Genomic DNA, 21,904 nt, shown 5'->3' on the forward strand with positions numbered 1-21,904 from the left:
CAAAACTGACTTCAAATTCTTTGACATAAAGGCCTTACTTGGACCCCGATAAGGGATACTAAAGCCTTCACAAAAGCCCCGAAGGATAGCAGCCGCCCTCTCTGGCGGGTGGTACCCTTGCAGGAGTTCGGCCAAGCGCTCAAGCTTGACCGGACTCAGTCCCTTGCGTCGCAGGAACGGCCGGCTTACTTTTGTCCCTGTTTCCACCGGGACGTGTGCACATGTGGGTGGCATGGGAACCCCCACACTTACCGCAAGCATGCCGGAACTTACAAGAGGAGCATGCACAAGAGCCCTTGGCACTGTACTCAAAACAAAGCTGGGTGGTTCGAACACCCTGCCCCGCAGCAGCGCGGGGTGCAGCCGGCTCCTCCTCCATTAGATGACTGCTATCGGTCCGCTGACCCGACCCGCTCTTACGGGTCGCCTGAAACCATAGGTCGGGCACTTCCCGATCCCAGAGAAGGGTCAAAAGCCACCCTCATCCGGAATGCCTCATCATAGTTCTGCCAGGCATCCCCCTTGACCTCGAAGTATGCCATGACAATGAGGTCGATGTATTTAAGTAGCGCCGTAGCCCTACCCGGTTCCTTTTGTATTATAATGGTGGCATAGGTCAAAAAGGCATACAGCCAAGACCTGAAACTTCTGGGGACCTTGACCTTTTTGGCCCGATCGGTCCGAGCTTCCTCATCCCTCTCCTTCTTGGGAACCTCCCTATTTAACAGGGTATAGAGGTCGATATATTCTCCCCTCCAAATCTTATCCCTAATCGAGGGGTGCAAATGATACCCCAAAGGAGTTGATGGAAGGCTTACAGGCACCACCCCCATGGCAGCCACCATGGGCTCGGTCGAGGTGGCCACACTGTTACTGGCCGTCCCTGCCACAGAAAAGGCCGCCGCAAGGGAAGAAAAACCCGGCACTGTCACCGACCCAGCTACCCCAACAGGAGCTACCTGGGGCCCTCCACTGCCCGTCATGCTGAGCGATGACCCGGTTGGCCCCGAAGATCCGGGCGATGGTTGGAGCCACTGTGTATTAGAAATACCACCCTGGCTCCCCCCCGCGGTGGACACCGTGCTCACCATTGGCACCCCGGCCGGGACCAAGGCCGGTTGAACGGTCGCACCCCAAACTTGGGAGCATACCGTAGGCGTGCTGGACCCCAAAGGGGGAGCCATGCCGGCCGGCCCCGCCAGGGGGGTTACGGTGGATAACCCCTGTACAACCGGTGTGGGTGCAATGGATACTGACTCACCCCTGCCATCCAATGGGGCCCCTCGGGTCGCTCTGGTCCGGAGCTGGATCTTGCACATCCCCGCTGACAGGAGGGGCTCCCAACGCTGCCGAGGGCCTGGATCCGCTGTGTGCCCCGAAGGCGGCTTCCCAGCAGGTGTGCATCCGGTCCAGGCGATCTAGTAAAGTAGAAAAAGATTGAGCCGAGATAATGGGTACCGAGCCTGGAGTGGCCTGGTTGACAGGAGGGGGCTGAGCACGAGGGGAAGGAACTATCTCCCCCGCCTCCCTAGCCCGTAGTAAAGGGACCCTCGCCCTCCGAGGGCGGGGACCCATGGGGCCCTGGGTAGGGGCACGCCTCTTGGGAGCCATGCAGGCAATCCCTCTACAATCCCAAGGGTAAAGTTAAGATAGTAGGCCCAAACCAGGCCTGTTCACCCCCAGCCACCCGGGAGGGAGGTCTTGGGTTCTGGAAACCCTGGGAAACTGCTAACCGGGAAAACCTGGATGCCCCTACAACCTAGGCCAAGACACCCAAACAGGGGGCCCCTGGGACTGGATCGCACTACTAGGTGCGGTACTTAATCCCACTACCTTCGCAAAGGCCACCCTTGCCTCAAAGTGCTCAAATCCCCTTGTCCCAAAAACAGAAACTTATCTTCCCCTGGCCCTTACAGCCCACCTTAGTAAAACACCGCCCCGGTGGGGGGTGGGGGGTGGGGCAGGGGGGGGATTGGGAAGGTGATGTGTGTGGGGGGGTTTAAACTCCCCACACACATCACCTTCCCAATCCCCCCCTGCCCCGCCTCTGACTGAACAAAATTGCCTACCGGGTGAGGCCCTTATGCCTCGCTATACACTATACCCCCACACCCGTCCCGAGAGTAGGCTACCCTACCCTCTCGCTCCCAAAGTAATGAAAAGAAGGAAACAAGAAAGAGTCAGAGGCCCGTAAGCCCCTGACCCGACAAGCCTGAAACGAGGCCTGGACAGGCCCCGCCACGTGGTCCCAATCGAGTGAGCAGCAAACGTCTGGAGCTTGTTCGCTCTTCGCTGGCAAAGCGGCAATGGAGGTCCCTTCCGGATCGCCCTTTAAATAGGGCGATCTGGGACCCGGCAGAGCAAGCCGGCAGTGCGCTCTCATTGGCGTGCTGCCAGAAGCCGAACTTCCGGGTTCCGAATGAACCCGGAAGTGCTGAGCTCTGAAAAGAGCTAGCTCAGCATCGCCCCCGCCCCGTAGGCAATTTCAGCCGGCGGCTTTAAAACCGATGGCTGGGCATTAGTGGGAGAAAGCAAGAAGCCGGGAAAAATCTCCCATTACTTGCTTTGATGAAAAGTGACTCAAAATCAGACTGCCATTCTAACAATGTTGATTAGAAGGAAAAACTTTAAAATGACAGATCATTGAGAAAAGGGAGATGAGAGATAAATTATTCTAGCTCTGAAGATTTCCTCCTTCATGCTGCTTGTGCTCTTCTGTGAAGCCTGCAACTTTGATAAGAAGGGATTGGGTAGCAGTTTCCACATGGGAAGGGAATCATCCAATATGTCAGCTGGAGAGAGCTTGTTTTGTCCTCATAAGAGAATAAGGAGGGCCCAATATGTGACAGCTGGTGGAGTGGATCATAATCCAAGTACAGATAAATGCCCTATTTGGATTTGGAATAGAGGCAGTAAGGAGAAAATACAGTGGAACTCAAGTCCAGGAAAGAATGAAACCAAGAAGAAAGGAAACTGCTGCACTAGACTTTTGCAAGACAAATTAGATTGTTGAATTGTATACATATATTTAGGGTTTAAAATGTCTTAGGCTTGAAAAGAGCTTGCCTGGCTGTTAGGTGACAGAGGGGGAAAGGGAGAGATCATTTTCCAATACTACCCAATATTTAAAAATCTCTAGGGAATGAAAAATGGATCAACAGCTTTTCTAAATTAAGTTTTCCTGCATGTGCATCTGAATATATAAAATTGTTCCCATGTGAAATTCTAATATCACAATATACCCTAGAGCAAGTTTTTATTCTGATACTGGAGTCCATAATATAAACACTGACACATCTCTGACTATAATAGTTCACTGTGCATTGATATAAAAAACTTTTAGGAAATCAAAGCCCAGTTGTCATTACAGAAATTCATTCTGTATCCCAGAGATTACCCTAGAGATGGAAAATTCCTGCTTATAAAATTAACATTAAATTAAATTGAAAATATTTGCTTAAAACCAACACAATCATGGCCTTAGGCAACCTACCACTAATATGAAGGATTTGTTAAGCTCTAGTGGAAATATTTCCTTGCAGATTTATGCGAATGTGGTGTTCTTTGTTCTTCTATGGTTTCATTAATATGGTTTCTTTTCCAATAATAAGACATTAAAAAACAATTTTATTTTAGTTTAATCAAGTAAACAAAACCCTCACCAATTAAATAAAAACACCATGATATTCCAATGCTACTTTTAGTTTATAAAATGCTGCAGCTCACAGTACATCTCAATCAGAACAATTCTTCCTGCAAAATCTGTCTGTATAAAGGAATCACTTTTTTAAAAAAGAAAAGAAACAAGAGACCAAAAATGGATAAGCTCTGAATATGTATTTTAGAAATATAAATATTTCTAAATAAATATTAGATATGTGAAAACAACTGTAAATCATGGATGTCAAATAAACGGGATTTGAAGGGCTGGGGTATAAACATTGAGTCCTTTATAATCAAAGTAATACCTAATAGGAAAAAAAGAGTTGTAATAAGAAAATTCAGTCCAAGGTCTAGATCAAGGGTCCCCAAACTTGGCAGCTTAAGACTTATGGACTTCAATTCCCAGAATTCTCCAGCCAGCTAAGCTAGACCTCTGGTCTAGATTTATCCTTTCACCTATCAGATCTAGCTCCCTGGGATTCTCCTATATTGAGAATTAGTGAGTAATTTAAGACCAAGCTTTCTCAGTGGTGTCTTTTCCAGCTTGGAACCTAGAGTGTCCACCACAGACAATCCCAGGTGTCATTCTGAAATCCTCTGAAAGGAAGCCTGTTATACTCCTATTTGGCTGCTGCCCGGACAGGGGGAAATGCAGTGGGGTAGCAAAAATGGAGCTCCACTCCAGAGCACCCAATTTGTGCTGTTGGAAAATGTTGAAAGAAAATGCAGCGTGTCCTACATAAGCCACGCCCACAGTGTGGTAGTAAAAAATTTGATAGCCCTTCACTGTCCTATTATCTTGCAAGGTCAGATTATTGTTGTTGTTAGTCACAAGTCATGTCCAATCCATCATGACTCCATAGATGACATTCCTCCAAATCTTCCTGTCCTCCATCATCCTCTGCAGTCCATTTAATCTCACACCTACTGCTTCAGTTACTCCGTCCAGCCACCTCTGTCACCCCCTTCTTCTTTTGCCTTCAGTTGCTCCCAGCATTAGGCTCTTCTCCAGTGTGGTCAGATTAGAACTCTTTCTAATTATAGTAATATTTTGGGTATAAATGTATTGTATGTCAAGTCAGAATTTGATTGGGGTATGGGATTGTTTGTATCCTTGGGCATTCTGACAGGCATCCAGCTTGACAAAGTTTGGAGCTGAAGGGGGAATGGAGCCTTCAGTCAACACAGAATTCCTAACTAATGAGTCAACCACATGCTATATCTTGCTGACCGGAGGAGGAGAGATGTCACCTAGCAACCAGCTTCCATCCTGATTGGACAATATAACAGTTGTTGGGGAAACCTGAGAAATTGAAAAGCCCAGGAACTTTAGTACTGATTTTTCACCAGTAGTGCTAGGATGGTGTATCTTAATAAATTTGTTCTTTGAGGAAAAGCCATGCTTTGGAGTTTGATTTGTATTGGATGCATACGTGGATCTGCTCTAAGCAAAAGGAAGTAATTTTGAAATGAACTGTATTGAAAATGTCACATGCTTATTTTAGTGTTATATATGTCAATAAATCGAATTATAGAATGGAACCTCAAAATAGACACTAGCAGATGAAAACAACTAGTTTTTCCAGGAAACTAGTCCTTATCAACAAACGTATCCCAGCATGAAAACTGACACCAGACCCAGAACAACACAGGGCACCACCACCAACCACCCCCACCAGACCCAAACCCACACCTACACTACAGACAAAATACAACCACCACCCAGAAGCCAAACCACAGCAGCACCTCAAACTGTTGCAACCCCCTCTGATATGCACACAAGGCAAACTGACACACACCATAAACACATGACCAGACCACAAACTCGCAGCCAAACCAAAACCCGAGATTTACACCACAGACATACATTACAAAACAGCTGACTAGTCTGCAGGCTCCAACTGCCAAAACTACTCAGGATGACACCCCTAATCCGCAAACATCAACTAAGCTGCATACATCAACTACATCAATTACTCAAGGTGTTACCCCACCAACTAAACAGGAAGTTTCAACACAGCTTACAGCAGCTGCCAGCACTCCTCACCCACCTACCAGTATTTATAGTGGGATGGCAGCTCAAATCACGCTTTGTTCACGCGAGCACAAAGCCGAAACCACCAGCCTGAAGATGACGAGTAGGACCTCGTTGAAACATTGCCAGTAATCTTTGAAATTTACATGGGAAGAAACCTGAATATGCCAAGACCTACACACACACACACACACACACACACACACACACACACACACACACACTACTTTTGCCTTCACATCTAAGACCTTGAAACTGAGTATGTTGTTAACACTATCTTGAAATGTGTTTGTAGTAAACAGAAATTTAACAATTGGTTTTTTTAGGGCAGCAAATAAGGCAATATTTTGTCCTGGCATATGACCGTATAATCCAGAAAAGTAATGGCTGTTCTTGAAAGCAAGCTACATCCCAGTTTCCAGGCTTTGTGGATTTTTGTTATCAGTGGAGTGCATTTTGTTACTGTAATGCTTCTTTCAGACTAGCTGACCTACAAAGCTTCTAAAACTCTCCTATGATGCCTGTGCAAACTGGTGTGAAATTAAAACATTTTGGAGTAAAATAACTGCAAATACTGTATATAATCCTTTTATTTTTTTCGGTGTTTTGAGGATTTCTGTTATATCTTAATATTATTAATTAATAATATTTATTTGTTTGTTTGTTTGTTTGTTTGTTTGTTTGTTTGTTTGGATTTATATGCCACCCCTCTCTAAAGATTCCTTAATTTTTAAGATTCCTTAATAATATTCCTTTAATAGCATAAGTGCAGAATATATCTACTCAAAGCATGTTTTGCTTTAGAAAATGTCTTGAAAAATGTATTTTGATGCTACCCTGTTTGTAGTTAAACACCAATAAAAGTCATGGATTTCATTTTTAAAGCTTTTGCAAGGGATATTTTAACCAGGGATATAGTTACTAATGTGGAAACATCTTAAGATTCCACTTATATGATTTTATATGATGGGAACAGTGGAGGGAATGAGAATATTTTGCTAACCTAGTCAGATTTTGTAAAGAGTTCTATACATAAAAGTAACACTACTTGAGTAATTGCTAATTTAAAAGTTTCTTAAGCTTTCAGTAAATAAATCACTTCCTCTTAATTAAAATATTTTCATTTTGCTATAAAACCAGCCAATGAATTCAAATGCAGACGACATACATAGCATATACCATGATTCTGGTCAAACCTTACTTTAATCTTTGTGCAAGATCACAGTTTTCCCTTGAATTGCTAAGAAGTTAATATCTAAAAAAATGTTATACCTAGTAAATAACGCCACTCCAGCCTACCCCCTTTTTCTTCCTTTTTTTCTCCTTTCTAGCCTTTTGAAAAAAAACAACAACTCAAACACATTTAATTAAAGAACTAAATATGCCACTGGTGTCTGTCCTGAAATTTCTTGGTCTTATCCAAATAAGAGACAGTCAAATTGCAACTTACATTCATAAGACTATTTCAGCCATTACCGGTATGTTAAAATTAAATTAATTAATTAATTCTTTAATTAGTAGTTTTCTAAGTTTTTATAAAGACTAGAGCCATATATATGGATGAAGAAATGACAGACAGACAAACAAACAAACAAGCAGGTTTTATAGAAAGATGAGAGAGAAATGTTTTATTTATTTTGTCAAGGATACTTAATATTACAGAAAAAGTATAAATATGATTGTAAATATATAAAATGTATAAGCATGGTTATGAATACAAGAGATGGTTATGAATACATGGAAACATTAGCAGGTGGGGGTTCTAACTTATCAGGTCCTCATTTTATCTACCTCAGAAGGATGGAAGGATGGGTCAACCTTGAGCCTGGTGAGATTTGAACTGCCAAATTGCAGGCAGTCAGCAGTCAGCAGAAATAGTCTGCAATACTGCATTCTAACCACTGTGCCACTCATAACACTGTATCACTGTTCTTACCACCACAAGAAAAGCCTTAGTAGCAGCTGTAAGTCATGTTCCATCAAAATAATCTCTCTTTTTTTCTCCAGCGGTGCACTATATTCCCCTTGTTAGAGTTACTAGATACTTTTTGAATGATGTGCACTTTGAGTTTTAATTTAATTAAAAATAGCTTGTCCATGGTATCAAATGATTCGATACAATTTTTAAAATTCAATAGAAATTGTGGGAAATCAAATATGTAAATTGACAGTTAATGTGCCAGGCATACGAATATAAATTTATTCTGTTAAGCAGGATAAAAGATTAATAACAGAGGATAATTAAGTAAATATTTAATTAATAAAAGTTACCAAATAGTTAATATTAATGTAACATTTACTATTTGTGAATAGCTAATTAACAGATTAATTAGCTTTACTGATTTTTTTACTGATAAAGAAAGGTGAAAGGAATATATTCCCCCTCATATTTGGGTATACCTGGTGATTCAACAGAAAAAACATATATATCCCTCCATTTATCTCCTTCCATGTTAAGAGGAAAACATAGAACAAATAATTTTAAATATAATACAGTAGGGCTCAAACAGTTTAGATTATAGAAAGTAAAATTCTTAAGTTTTCCATAGGTTACTTCTATTTTATATATAAATCTTTATTTTATATAATATTCAATAATTTGAATAGTGATACATCACTTCATTTATCTTGCAAAAACCTCAATGTTTTTCAAGTGTATATCCTTTACATCTTAATCCTGTTTATTTTTTTAATACAGCCCTACAAGTTTAATTGCAAATTCTAGAATAGTATGTAACTTTGGTCCTCAGCACTTAAAATTCAATAGCACTTTCCTAGTTATACTGTACTGAGTGTGTAATGACTCAGTAATAAAAATACTGCAAAGGAAGTATATTTATTTAAAAAATGACAATTTCATTCACAAAAATTTACTTACCATAACAGAATACATAATACAAAAGTTAGTTTTGTAGTGTTTATTGTAGGCTTACAGACATTAAACTGATCTAATCATTTAGAGTTTCTTTGTAATGTATGTTTCACCAATTCATTTTCTCTATCTACACACAAATACTGAAGCAAGCTATAGTTAGAACATTTTATTTATGCTTTAACCTTTCATGAAGATAAGAAAGAAACTGGCAGAAAAGAATCCATTATGCTCTACAAAAAGAAAGAGGAATACTAAATACAATTTGTTACATTATAAAAGAGTGTTTTTACCTTATATATTCCGGATCGGTCTGAAGTTTTTCAGAAATTGTTATTTTTTCTAATTCTAAACAGTTTGTGATAGATTTAGTTTCTGCTATTTCTTTTTCAAAATCTAGAAAGAAATGACACTTTTTATAATAAACTATTATCCATCTATACTAGACAATTTTTAAAAACTACACTAAGTTCAGTAGATTTGTTCTTTGAACAGCTCTTGGCCAAAGATCGAGTAGAGTCTCTGCATACCAAAATTCTCAGGTTTTATTTGCTGTTAAACCAGATTAGGAGCAAGAAGTTTGATCTGAAATCCTGGTCATTCCTTGAAATGAATGCAAACTCCTGAATGTCAAGCATAGACGGGAAGGGTCTGGATCAGGAGATATAGGAACACTTTATAGCTCCTCTGTTGGATATAAATGGCCCTACCTACCTAGACTGACAACATACATAGACAAAAGCAGGGAGCAGTGGGTAACAGGCATGGGGAATGTTCCTTAGATGCTTAGAATGGGTGGAGTAAATAATAAGAAACGCTAGTTTTGGGAGGGAAAAGCCTTTTTGCTTTAAGCCCTAGAGTAGAAAGTAGAAAGTAGCAGTTGCAAAGGCAGCCAGTTAAGCATGAGCCAAGGTGCCACAGTTGGAGGAAATACAACCAGAAAAGCCCAGATTGAGCCCAAACCAGCATCAATTAAACAGCCACAGAGACTGACTCTGAAGATGTCAAGACTTTTATATGGATTAGTAATGTGAGGTCAGATTCAGTTTGGGTGAGGCTTAGCAAAAAGGTCTGCAGCTTCACAAATGTAGTAGGTGAGGTCATTAAAATGACCCTATAGACCAAGCTACCTGGATTACTGAATTGAACATAGCTAGCAGGTGATTACAGAGGAGGTCTAGGGGTAGAGCTCTTGTTGTCATCCGTTAACTAGGTTGAACCTCCTGGGAGACTGAGGTATATGCAATACAGCCCGATGAGAAGAAATTCATGGAACTTGTGAGCCCATTTACTTGTGTCTTTTCCATTCACAATATACCAATAGTAACAGGTCTTAGTATTTATAGAAATCATAGCCAATGGTCAATTTTTTCTGGAATGTAAAATTCAGCCAGTTGAACTGGCATTAGTAGATTCCACTTGTGCACTGTAATATTGACATATACGAATAAATATTTTGAGCTAAAAATAGAATATAAGCTTTAAAAGAGGAAGCTCAGGAGATTGAGCTTAAAATACAATATACTTACTAATTTATCAGGTTAAAGTTAAATTAGGATATGATTAATCTTACAAATTGATATAGCACAATATATGTTAAATATGCTGATTACAAATAATGAAATACATTTAACAATATGAGAATAGAAAGTGTAAAATCAGAGCTTATTTTGTGGGTTTTGTTACAGTAACTTTCAAAAGTAATGAAAGGCTGTGCTTCATTAAAAAAAAACCACACCTCTTTTTAGCAATAAAATTAGCTAAAATTGCCAAGAAGTACAGGATACATTTGTACTTTTATTTGTTTGTTTAAATTTTACCACATAGTCATTTTAAAGTAATTGTATATATTGTATTTTCTGCTTTCTCATAAAACGTCTTCCGGTGAGGATAAATTTCAAACACTATTTCTCAAATCATGTTTGAACATTAAATCAGCTGAACATTGGGTAGGCAATATACCTCTGAATTTCCTTTGGAGAGTAGATAAATCATGCTTTAATTCATTCTTCCGTAGATGAAATATTTTTAATTGAGTTGTTTCACGCTCCATTGATTCTATTTCTAAGAAAGTAATAATTTTCAAGTTAGAAATCTATTAACAATGTAATCTTTATTACAAAACTCTATGGCATGCCCTTTCTAAATATTTTGAAATAGAACTATATAAAGAAATTAATAAAATCCAGTTCTGCAAGAAATTATATATAGTATACAGTACAGTATACTTCTGTATATACTGCATATATATATCCTTCTACAAAAGTATTACAGAAATGTGAACTGAATAAGAAATTACAAATAGCTATATATGACTGTATAATCTTCTGTGTTTTTGTATTACTAATAAAACATATTAGTAGCAGATGTTCCTTGATTTTTCATAATCCAATTCTGTTGCATAAGGTAAATCTCAGATTTTTGCTACGGGAAGTGGTCAGTTTACTTGTATAAGGTGACTAACTAAATTTCTCAAGAAAAGCCTCCTCAGGTAATATTAGGAAAACTGAGAAGAAGAATAAAATTTCACATATTCTTCAAATCTTTAATCAGTTTTTCTATTTTATTATGCATCTGTTGACATATTTTTCTGCTGAAATTGGGATGGAATTTAACTGGAGTGGGTGGAGTGGGGTATGATTTTCATGGGGGCAGAAGACAGACTTGGCTCCACTCCCCAAATGCCCCGGTCTTCTTACTTATAGCTGTAGGCATTGAAAGCCGGGCTTTCTCACAGCAAAGCCCGATAGAGAAGCAGCTGAAGCAGCCCAGGGAAATGCGTTGAAAGCCTTTTAAACTAAAGTGTTTTCAGATGGCAGATCCCCCTCTCGGATTGCAAAAAGGGTGCCTGAAATGTGAGGATAGCAGAGGAAGTAGTTTCAGATTCAGAAGAGTGGCAGATTCTCACTCCCCCAAAATTGAGGGAAATCTGCCACCTGGAAACTCTTTCCTCTACGTTTCAGGCACCCTTTTTGAAATCAGGGAGGCGGTCTACCACTTGAAAAGGCTTTCGTTTAAAAGGCTTTCAACACAGTTCCCTGGGCTGCTTCAGGAATCAGGCTCTGACCAAGGCAGCAAAGGCATAGGGGCTTGCTGGAAAGTCTGGTAGCATGTTTACGAAATGGCAGGTCCAGGAGGACTGATGTGCTGCATCTCTATCAGGCCTTTCTGAGGGAAAGCCTGGCTTTCAACACACTTTCCCGGGATGCTTCAGGAATCAGACTCCATGTGGAAGTGAGGATCACCCAAAAATGCAATTTATGGAGCATATATATTATATTCAGAGTATAAGATGCATAAAGACGCATTATATTCAGAGTATAAGACGCACCCAGATTTTCATCCTCTTTTTTGGGAGGAAAAAAGGTGTGTCTTATACTCCAAACAGTATAGTAGATTTCCTACTAACAGATATATGCATGTTTAACTATAGCACAGGATTACATTTTATTCTATGTATATTTTTATTGATAGTTATGTTGTCCATACAGGAGATCTTTCAGAATTCACTCATCATTCATTCTCACAACATTCCCAAGCCAGCGAAAATGTTGTTGTTTCAATAGCGTATACAAGCTAGAAATTCCGGCACATTTCAAGACTGTGCTATTTGGAACTTTATCATGCCAGATGATGCCAAGGATACTTCAGAAACAGTGCACGTGGAAGGTATTCAACTTTCTCTCTTGCTGTGGATAAAGGATCCAAGACTCTCTGCAATACAAGAGTGTTTTCAGGACACAGACTCTATAAACTTGGATCTTTGTATGTTCCGTCAGCTTCTTATTAAGCCATACTCTCTTTCTGAGTCTAGAAAATTGGAATAAAATACATTTATTCAGCTCAGAATCTAGAGCAATGGTTCTCAACCTTTCTAATTGTGTGACCCTTTAATATAGGTCCTTATGTTGTGGTGACCCCAACCATAAGTCTAGCACAAATTCTCCCAGCCCTGTTTCACTCCATTTCGAATGTCAAAGGAATCTGATGTTAAGCCATCAAAAACTACCTTCCCCTTCATTTCTTCATGAAAGGATCTGTTGAGGAGCTGGGGTGGAGAGCCGATCTTGGGGAGGATTTTATAAAAGCCTACTAACCAGGTCAAAAGTTTTCGTAAGATCTATAAACGCTACAAAAAGTGGCTGTCTTTGTTCCCTGTATTTCTCCTGCAGCTGTCTAGAGAAAATACCATATAGGTAGTGGACCTGTTGGTTCAGAATCCACAGTTATTCTGGATTGACACTCTCTGCAAGCACCTGGAGCCTCTTCAATACTACAAAGACAAGCAGCTTCCCTACCACGAGGGATGCCACATAGTTGTTACAGTCGCCCCTGTCACCTTTGTTCTTATCTAGTATGATATTTGCATCCTTCATGTCCTGTGGTACTCCACCTTCCCTCCAACTGAGACAGAAGATTGCATGCAGTTCTGTGGGAATGATCTCTTTGCAGCACTTCAAAACTTCACCAGGGATATTATCTTTCTTGGGTGGCTTGCCTGAGGCGAGGCAGTCCAGAGCTGTGTTTTTTTCTCTAAGTTTGGCTCACTGTCAAGCTCCTACAAGACAGGTAGGCACTCAATGCCATTCAAAGCCTCATCAGTTATCACATTTTCTCTAGAATATAACTCAGAGTAGCGCTGCACCCAGTGTGCCAACTGCTGCATCCGGTCCTAGATAATCTCATCTGTAGCAGACTTCAAAGGGGCAGATTTATTCTGTGTTGGTCCTAAGACTTGTTTGATGCCATCATAGATCCCATTGATGTTACCTGTGTCAGCTGATGTGTGGATCCAAGAGCAAAGCTGCAACCAATAGTCATTTGCACATCTCCTGGCGGCTTGTTGGACTTTGCTACAAGTAGATCACAGAATCTGTAGCATTGGAGCACTCTTTGTATGCAATCAGTGTTCTCCTTTTTTCCTCAATGGCTGGTGTCAGCTTCTTTCAGTGGGCTTCAAACCAATCTGCTGTCTTTCTAATCTTCTTACCAAATACAGGGTGGTATTATAGACAGCATTCTTGAAATATTCCCATCTTTCAGACAGGCCTCGGAGCATTTCTTCTAATACATGTGCAAATTCCTCCACTTTGCCCTGGCTGTAGGCCTTACTGATGTCCAGAGGTGGGCTGTTAAGGTGGAATGGTGATGTGTGCTCGCCCTCATGGGTCTGAGTGCCAGCACAATTCTGCTACTGCAGCTGTGCAGGTAGCAGAATCGCACACAGAGGAGTATTTTTAAAAACAACTCAAATGCTCTGCTCTTCAAAAAGAGCCCGCCAAGCGCGCATTGCGTGGTGAGAGGTGGCTTAAGTTTAAACTTGGTCCGCAATCAGGATAAAAAAATTACCAATCGAATGGGAAGACGATGTTCCCGTTTCTGGGTTGGATACCCAGGAAGACCCAGGGGAATAAGTTTAGGATCTCAGAAGTCAGGAATCCTGTGGAGTGGCACCCAAAGGACGGGGCAGTTCTAAACAATCCAAGTCATAGGAATAGTGGCCACAAAATTGGAGGTGCGTGCACGCATGTGGGTTAAACTCAAGATTTGGCCGGAGACCCGTGCGGGCATCACACAGAAAAAATGCTTCTTTTGAGCCTTCCAGATGTGACAAGTGTGAAGGGTGACACTTTTTGAGGCTTCCGGAGAAAGCCTTAACCTGACCTGGACTGGTTAATGTTTCCTGACCTGGACATTAACCAGTACATACATTTTCTTTATGACGAAAGGAAATGCGTCCTAAAAGTCTACAAATATTCAAAGTTCAGGGATAAGTCCCAGTAGGGGGGATCCTGAACTCCCAGCGGTGATCCGCCATGATCTTTTTAGGCACTCCGTTAGCATACAAGCAAAGACGAGACACCACAGAGAGATTAGTATTATATCTTTTGCCCCTTTTGGCTCTCCTTCAGGCGTGGGTCCATTACTCATTTAAATCATTAATGCCACCCTAATCTCTCTCTCTCTCTCTTTCTCTCTCTCTCTGTGCAAAGCAATCTGTAACCTGGAGAAAGAAAAATCGGGACTTTTTAAAAACCCCGCGGGGCGCGGGACAAATTATTAAAAAGTGGGACTGTCCCGTGAAAAGCGTGACATCTGGTCACCTTATTCATGTGGTAATTCTTTAATAACTACGATGCCTATCTATTTATTTGTTTGTTTGTTTGTTTGTTTGATTGATTTTTATGCCACCCTTCTCCTTAGACTCAGGGCGGCTTACAATATGTTAGCAATATGTGATCAGGAATGGGGGGGGGAGGGAAGCAGGCTAACTGCCTGTTGGCGGCAGAAGGTAGGATAAGGAATGGGGGGGTGAGCAGGCTAACTGTATGGTGAAATAGTACAGGGAAAAGAACCGTTGTACCTACCTGAACGGTCTTCTCGATGCCCTGGAAGGAGAGTCCAGCATGGGTTTAGCTCAAGTCTTATTGGTAGGACTGAGTTTCAAATTAACATAAATAAATAATAATTAGGTACCGCCCCCTTGCTGCCCCAAGTACCCAGTTTTAAAAAACGAAAAGATGTAAAGGTAATGAACTTTATTAACAACCATAATAACATAAGAAACAGTCTCATCAAACCAAAACTCCCATGGTTCTTCGGGAGGGTATGGACTCTCCTTCCAGGGCATCGAGAAGACCGTTCAGGTAGGTACAACGGTTCTTCTCCCATGCCTCCTGGAAGGAGAGTCCAGCATGGGATATACCCAAGGTCCAAGGTTCAGGGAGGGAGATTGTGAACCATGGGTGGTACCTCCCCGCACACCTTCTGGAGTACCCGTCTGCCAAAAGCAGCTTCAGCTGAAGCGAAGGTGTCCAATTTGTAATGGCGAATAAAAGTTGTGGGTGAACTCCAGGCCGCGGCTCTGCAGATATCTTCAAGGGGGGCTTGTGACGCCCACGCTGCCGAAGAAGCCGCACTCCTTGTCGAATGAGCCTGTATACCACTCGGTGGAGTCCTTGCGCTCGCCTTGTATGCCTCAACTATACATAGTCTCACCCACTGGCTGATAGTATTAGATGATACCTTGAGGCCCAGTTTGCTAGCACTAAACGAAACAAACAAAGCCTCAGTCTTGCGAGAACTGCCGGTACGCCTGATGTAAAGCTTCAGCGCTCTGCGTACGTCTATCTTGTGCCATTTAAGCTCTAAAGGGTGAGTACCGTGAGCACAGAAATCCGGTAACACCAGCTCTAGAGCCCTGTGAAAATGAGAGTTAATCTTTGGAAGAAAGGTGGGGTCCAGACGTAAACAAACTCTGTCTGGATAAAATTGACACAAGTCTGATCTGACCGACAGGGCGGACAGTTCGGAAACCCGCCTTGCCGAGGTGACCGCCACCAAAAAGGCCGTCTTAAAGGAAAGGAAACGCAATGGAACAGTTCTCAACGGTTCAAACGGTGGTCCCGTGAGGGCCTGAAGGACCAAGGTCAAGTCCCATGTGGGAAAACGACGAACAGGAGGGGTATGCGTGTTGGTAGCCCCTCTGAGGAAATCCTTAATCCAAGGGTGACTAGTTAAAGGTCCCCCATCGTCCCGCTTTATAATGGTGGCAAGCGCTGCGACCTGGCGTTTTAGCGTGTTTGGCGCCAAACCTTTCTCCAAACCCTTCTGCAAGAATTCCAGGACAGGGATGACTGAGGAATCCTGTGGTCGAAGGTTCCTGTCATTGCAGAAGGAATGAAAGGCTGCCCATGTTGCCTGATAAATTCGGACTGTGGAAGGGCGTCGAGCCGCTTGAATAGTCGCGATAACATTCTCGGGAAGGAGACAGCTCCTCAACCTGTCCCCTTCAAATGCCATGCGGTTAAGTGAAACCATTGAGGTTCCGGGTGGTACACGAACCCCTGGCTGAGGCATATCCGGTCGTCCGGTATCCTCCACGGTGGAGAAATGGACAGTTCTCTGAGGTCCGCAAACCACGGTCTCCGCGGCCAATGAGGCGCTAGCAAGATCACCTCCGCCTCCTCCGACAGGATCTTCCTTACCACTGATGGAATGAGTGGAATCGGGGGGAAGGCGTACAGTAGGACCTTTGGCCACTGAAGATGTAATGCATTGACTCCTTCGGCTCCCGGAGCTGGAAACCGGGAGTAGAACCTCCGGAGTTGGGTATTCTGGGGGGTAGCGAAGAGATCCACCACCGGTTCCCCGAACCGACGCGAGACTTCCTGAAACAGGTCCGGATCGAGCCGCCACTCCGCCGGGTCCAGTTCCTGGCGACTGAGCCAATCCGCCTGCTTGTTGTCCTCCCCCGCGATGTGCTCTGCATGGAGGGAGGAAAGATGAGTCTCCGCCCAGTTGAAGAGGAGGACCGTCTCTTCCATCAACCTGAGAGAGCGCGTTCCGCCCTGGTGATTTAAATGCGCCCTGGTCGCTACGTTGTCCGTGCGTACAAGGACGTGGTGACCTTCCAGTAAGGTGGCGAAGGCCAGCAAGGCCAAGCGGACAGCTCTCAACTCCAAGAAATTGATGTTTATTGGACATAGTTCCTGAGGGCTCCAGAAGCCCTGAGCCACCTGGGACTGGATGTGAGCCCCCCACCCCAGCAGACTGGCGTCTGTGGTGAGGATCGTGTGATGGCATGGTCCGAAGGAAGTGCCCTGCCGCAGTGCTGCAGATCTCCACCAGCAGAGGGAGTGTTGTAACTCGCATCCCACGACGGTGAGACGGTGTGTATGACTCAATCTGCGACGCTGAAACGGGAGCAAGGTCCACTGGAGAAGTCGATAATGGTAACGGGCCCAAGGGACAATGTCCACGCAGGATACCAGGGTCCCGAGTACCTTTGACAGGAAAGACAACGGCACCGTTCGGCTCTGTTGAAGGCCGGCTATGAGGGAACAGATGCGGTGCTGTCTGTCCGGAGATAGATACACTCTTTGAGAGACCGTATCGATCACCGCGCCCAGATGAATGAGGCTGGTGGCAGGAGTCAAATGGCTTTTTGGCGTGTTGATGGTAAAACCATGACGCTGTAGACAAGACATCGTGGTTCGTAAGTCCTTGTGCGCCCTCTGGCGGGTTGGAGACAGAAGTAAGATGTCGTCCAGATATGCGAGAATCCGTATAGGGCGGGACCGCAGATCGGCCAGTAGTGCATCCAGTACCTTCGTAAAGGTACGTGGGGCCGATGATAGGCCAAAGGGCATGGCCCTGTACTGGTAATGGACGTTGTGTAGACAGAATCGAAGGAATTGTCGATGGTACGGGTGTATGGGAATGTGCAGGTAGGCCTCCTTTAGATCCACTGAAGTAAGCAGGTCCCCTGCCCGAACAGAGGCCAGGATGGAGCGGAGGGAGGCCATCTTGAACCGTCGATACAGAATATACTGGTTGAGACGTTTGAGGTTCAAGATGAGCCTGCAACCCCCGGAGGCCTTGGGTACAAGGAACACCTTTGAATAGAACCCCGTACCCTTGGAATTGTCCTGAACAGGTTCGATCGCCTGGATTTGTAAAAGGTGGAGAATTTCCTGATCCAACAGAGACCTCCTTTCGAAGTCTCTGGGGACCGGACAGGCAGTAAAATGGTTTGGAGGATCGTGTAGAAACTCGATCTTTAGCCCTTGTGAGATAGTGGCTAAGACCCAAGGGTCTGAGGTGGTAGCTCGCCATCTGTCGCTGAACTTTTGTAGCCTGCCCCCCAAAGGAATGTCGTCCGGGCAGTCACTTGGCACGTCTGGCGTTCCGTTGTTGGTATCCCCGGTATGGGCGTCTCGTCTGGGAGAAACCTCTGCCTCGTTCCTGGGAATACTGCCGGTCATTCCTGTAGGATGAGGAAAAGGCCCCCTGCGAGTAAGGTCTGGCCTGCTGTGAAGGGGCGGACCACGAGTCCCACCGAAAGGACTGCCTACGGGAGTACGGACCAGCCCTGCGGTCCTGGCGGCGGAAAGATCTTGGGAGGACCTTCCTTTTATCCTTATCCTCCACCAGGACAGGATCTAGGGCCTCCCCGAACAATTTAGTGCCCTCAAAGGGAGCTGAAGACAAAGTCCACTTGGACTTGGCATCCACCTGCCAATTTCTGAGCCAAAGCAGGCGCCTTGATGAAATGGTGGAGGCCATAGCCCTGGAGGCAAATTTTGGGGCATGCAGGGTGGCATCCGTGGAAAATTCTGCCGTCGCGAGGAGCTTATTCAAGTCCTGCCGCAGTCGAGTCTCCTCAGGAGCCAGTCTCGCCTGAACCTCCTGAATCCACATAATGGATGCCCGACTGAAGAAGGAGGCGGTGGAGGCTGCTCGCAGAGCCCAAGCGGCCATCTGGTGGGTCTTCTTGAGAAGATTTTCCGCTCTCCTTTCATCCGGTTTCAAGTTGTCCGCCGTCTCCGAAGGCACAACCGTGCGGGAAACCAATGTGGCCACTGGTTTGTCCACAGGAGGAAACTGGAGTAGCGTCTCCATGCTGTCATCAAAGGTATAAAACCTGCGTTCCAGATTTGAAGGCCCTTGCGCCGCCGCCGGATGTTGCCACGGGCGCTTGACATTCTCGAGGAAGATCTCCAGTGCAGGAACCTTGTCCGATTCTCTGGCGGGTTCCTTACATAGAGCAGCTGAAGTGCGTGGCCCGTCTGATGATTCCACCAGTGGTGTTGCTCCTGGTACATCTAAGGCTTGCTTTGCCTTACGTAATAAAACCCTATACAAAGAGGGTTTAAACAGACCTGCCACTGCTGGCTGCTCTGGAACCGAGAATTCGTCATCTGACAGGCCATCTCCGTGGTCACTGTCTTCTTCAAAGTCGGTGTGGTCAATAGACATAGAACCCAACCCAGTAGGGGGCGGTGGTGCTGACCAGATATCCCTGGGCTGGATAGGCTGAGATGGAAAGGTATTGGCTCGTTGGGTTGCTGCAGCTATGCCCTGCGTATATGCATTGGCGACAATGTCCTGTATAGCAGGGGCAAAGGCCTGCCAGGCATCTGCATTGTCTCTAAGCCCCGCTGCTGTGGGGGTGAAAGTAGCTGAAGGCCCATAACATGGTGTCTGTAGTTCCCCTTGAAGCAGTGCCTGGGTATGAGAAGATGAAGGCCTCTCAGGCCTTGCAGCAGTTGATGGCAAGGGAAGAGGGGCCTGCCTGTCAGGGGACCAGTCCCTCTCGGTTGCTGTGCCCTGGGATCCCACAGAAAGCGATGGAGGAAGAGGCTGGAAAGGGCCTATGGACAGTCCACCTATGATGGGAGGGGACAAGGCCGCCTCCAAACGCTGCTCCAGGGCCTTGATCTTCCTCTCAGCCTCACGAAGAGAGGAGCTTGATTGGGAGGACTTACTCCTAGGCTTGCTGGCCTTATCCTTCCCCTTAACAGGTGTTTGAACTGGTTGGGCCTGCTCCTCCCCACTGATAAGTTGGTCAGCCATATCTTATTTGGATATGGGGCAGCGTACTCACGATTGAATTACAAAGCACAAGGCAATCAAGACTGTTGAACAGTAATAAAGGCTCTCACTCGCATTTAAAGACAGACAGGCAGGCTGAACAGCTAAACGGTTTTTGATTGGCTGTTAGCCGCCCACGTGACCTTGTCAACTGTCTCTGGGCAGATCTTAGAGCCTGACAACTTGGCCCGCTGCCCAGTTCGCGCCAATTCAAACGGCACTTTTATGTCTGGCATAAAGCCAAAGAGACAAACATGGCGGTTTATAGGGCTTCGCAAAGGAATTGCCTCATAGGGCACCACACCAATTAGAAAAGGGCGGGAACAGCAGCTTTGATTGTAATCGAGCCCTTGCGGCTCGCCAAGCCTCGGTTTCATTCTCTCTGTTGCGAACCCTCCAAACAGCTGTTCGGCGGCTGTAATGGCCGCCGCGGCTTCAGTCTCGGCCGGGAATGTGCATTTCGCCGCCGTCCACTCGCTGCGGCTTAAGAAGCCCCCCTCCGGCTCACTCAGCTGTTCGGCGGCCGTAATGGCCGCCGCGGTTGCCAGCTCCGGCATCTAAAGCTTCCGCCGCCCCCGAGAATGGGGAGGGGCGGACCCCCCCCATCTGGGGTGATTGGGCTAATTGGACTTTCAGTCACAATTTTTAACAATAAAAACAGCCCAGTTGCTCCTCGGTGGGCAGTACCCGCGAAGAGAAGAGGCCCCAAAAGGAGAAAAGGTGGGGGTGGTGCCCGCGGAGGGCAGAGACCCCATCAGAAGAATTCGAACCTAAAGGTGAGAGGAAAAAACTCATGTCCTTAACCTCGACTGAGTTTTTTAAAACTGGGTACTTGGGGCAGCAAGGGGGCGGTACCTAATTATTATTTATTTATGTTAATTTGAAACTCAGTCCTACCAATAAGACTTGAGCTAAACCCATGCTGGACTCTCCTTCCAGGAGGCATGGGAGAACACCCCAGAGGGAGACCATAGCTGTAATATAAGGATATCTGTAAGATGGATTTAAAGACATTGGGAATGGACATTAACAGCTGGGAAACTTGACCTCTGATTATTCAGCTTGGAGGCTAAAGATGCAGCATGACCTTCTCCATTTCTGCATGTTGAGACAAAGAGGCAGTCCCAGAACCAACAAAATCCAGGGGCCAGGCAGGTGACAGAATGGATCTGTGCTGTGTGGAAGGGATGGCCATTCTCAGATTGGCCACACTAGATGCTGTTCTAGGAACTCTTTCCAGAGCACAATAGTCTTTCAAGACAAAAAGTTGCTAATGTTATGTTGTCCATTTATATGAGAAAGTATAATATTAATTTGAAAAATAAGTGACTAGTTTGAACCTAAATCTGAACAAAAATATTTATAATCAACAACAAAACAGTAACTGTTCAAAAGTTGTTCTCCCAAATAAGAGAAAAGTATTAGAAGAAAAACACTATACACAATTTGCTTAGTAGCAATGAGGCACTGCAAATGCTGTTTTAGTTAATAGTGTGTTGGAGAACTCACACCACAGTTTGAATCCTGTAAAATACTCGTTTAAATACTGCTGCTTTTCACTGGTTCATTTTAAAATTCACATTTTCTCAAATGAAAGTTTGCAATTATACAGATTTATTTGACTAATTACCTTCATATAAAAAAATGATATGAAAATTAGTGTCTGCTTAAGTTAGTCATTTGATGGATATATTAGGTTGTATCATATTGTTGAACACACTACCTGTGAAATTACAGTTGCCAACTATTGCCTAGTGCTCCAAAATCTCCTGGTAGATGGCTGTGTTGATCCTATGTCTAATATCATGATTAATATTTGGTGCTCATAGAGAAGGTGATGAAAGAATGTCTGTGATGCTAAGCTAAAAAATGATCAACTTGACATGAAAAATACTCAACTTGACTGCTACCTTTGCTAATTACAGTTCACTTTGATTCTAACTTTTGACCAGGGCTGT

General features: G+C 44.3%; 1 protein-coding gene across 1 annotated transcript in view; it reads right to left on the reverse strand.

Moving 5' to 3' along the window:
- The window catches only part of CCDC172 (coiled-coil domain containing 172), a 38,853-nt gene that overhangs the window by 11,089 nt on the left and 5,860 nt on the right, over positions 1 to 21,904 (reverse strand). The window contains exons 5-6 of the mRNA XM_070752641.1: positions 10,533 to 10,634; positions 8,864 to 8,966 (exon numbers count right to left, since the gene is read on the reverse strand). Coding sequence (XP_070608742.1) covers positions 8,864 to 8,966; positions 10,533 to 10,634 — 205 coding nt within the window. The remainder of the gene's footprint in view (positions 1 to 8,863; positions 8,967 to 10,532; positions 10,635 to 21,904) is intronic.

The sequence above is a fragment of the Erythrolamprus reginae genome, chromosome 5 (assembly GCF_031021105.1).
Source record: "Erythrolamprus reginae isolate rEryReg1 chromosome 5, rEryReg1.hap1, whole genome shotgun sequence".
Lineage (NCBI taxonomy): Eukaryota > Metazoa > Chordata > Lepidosauria > Squamata > Dipsadidae > Erythrolamprus > Erythrolamprus reginae.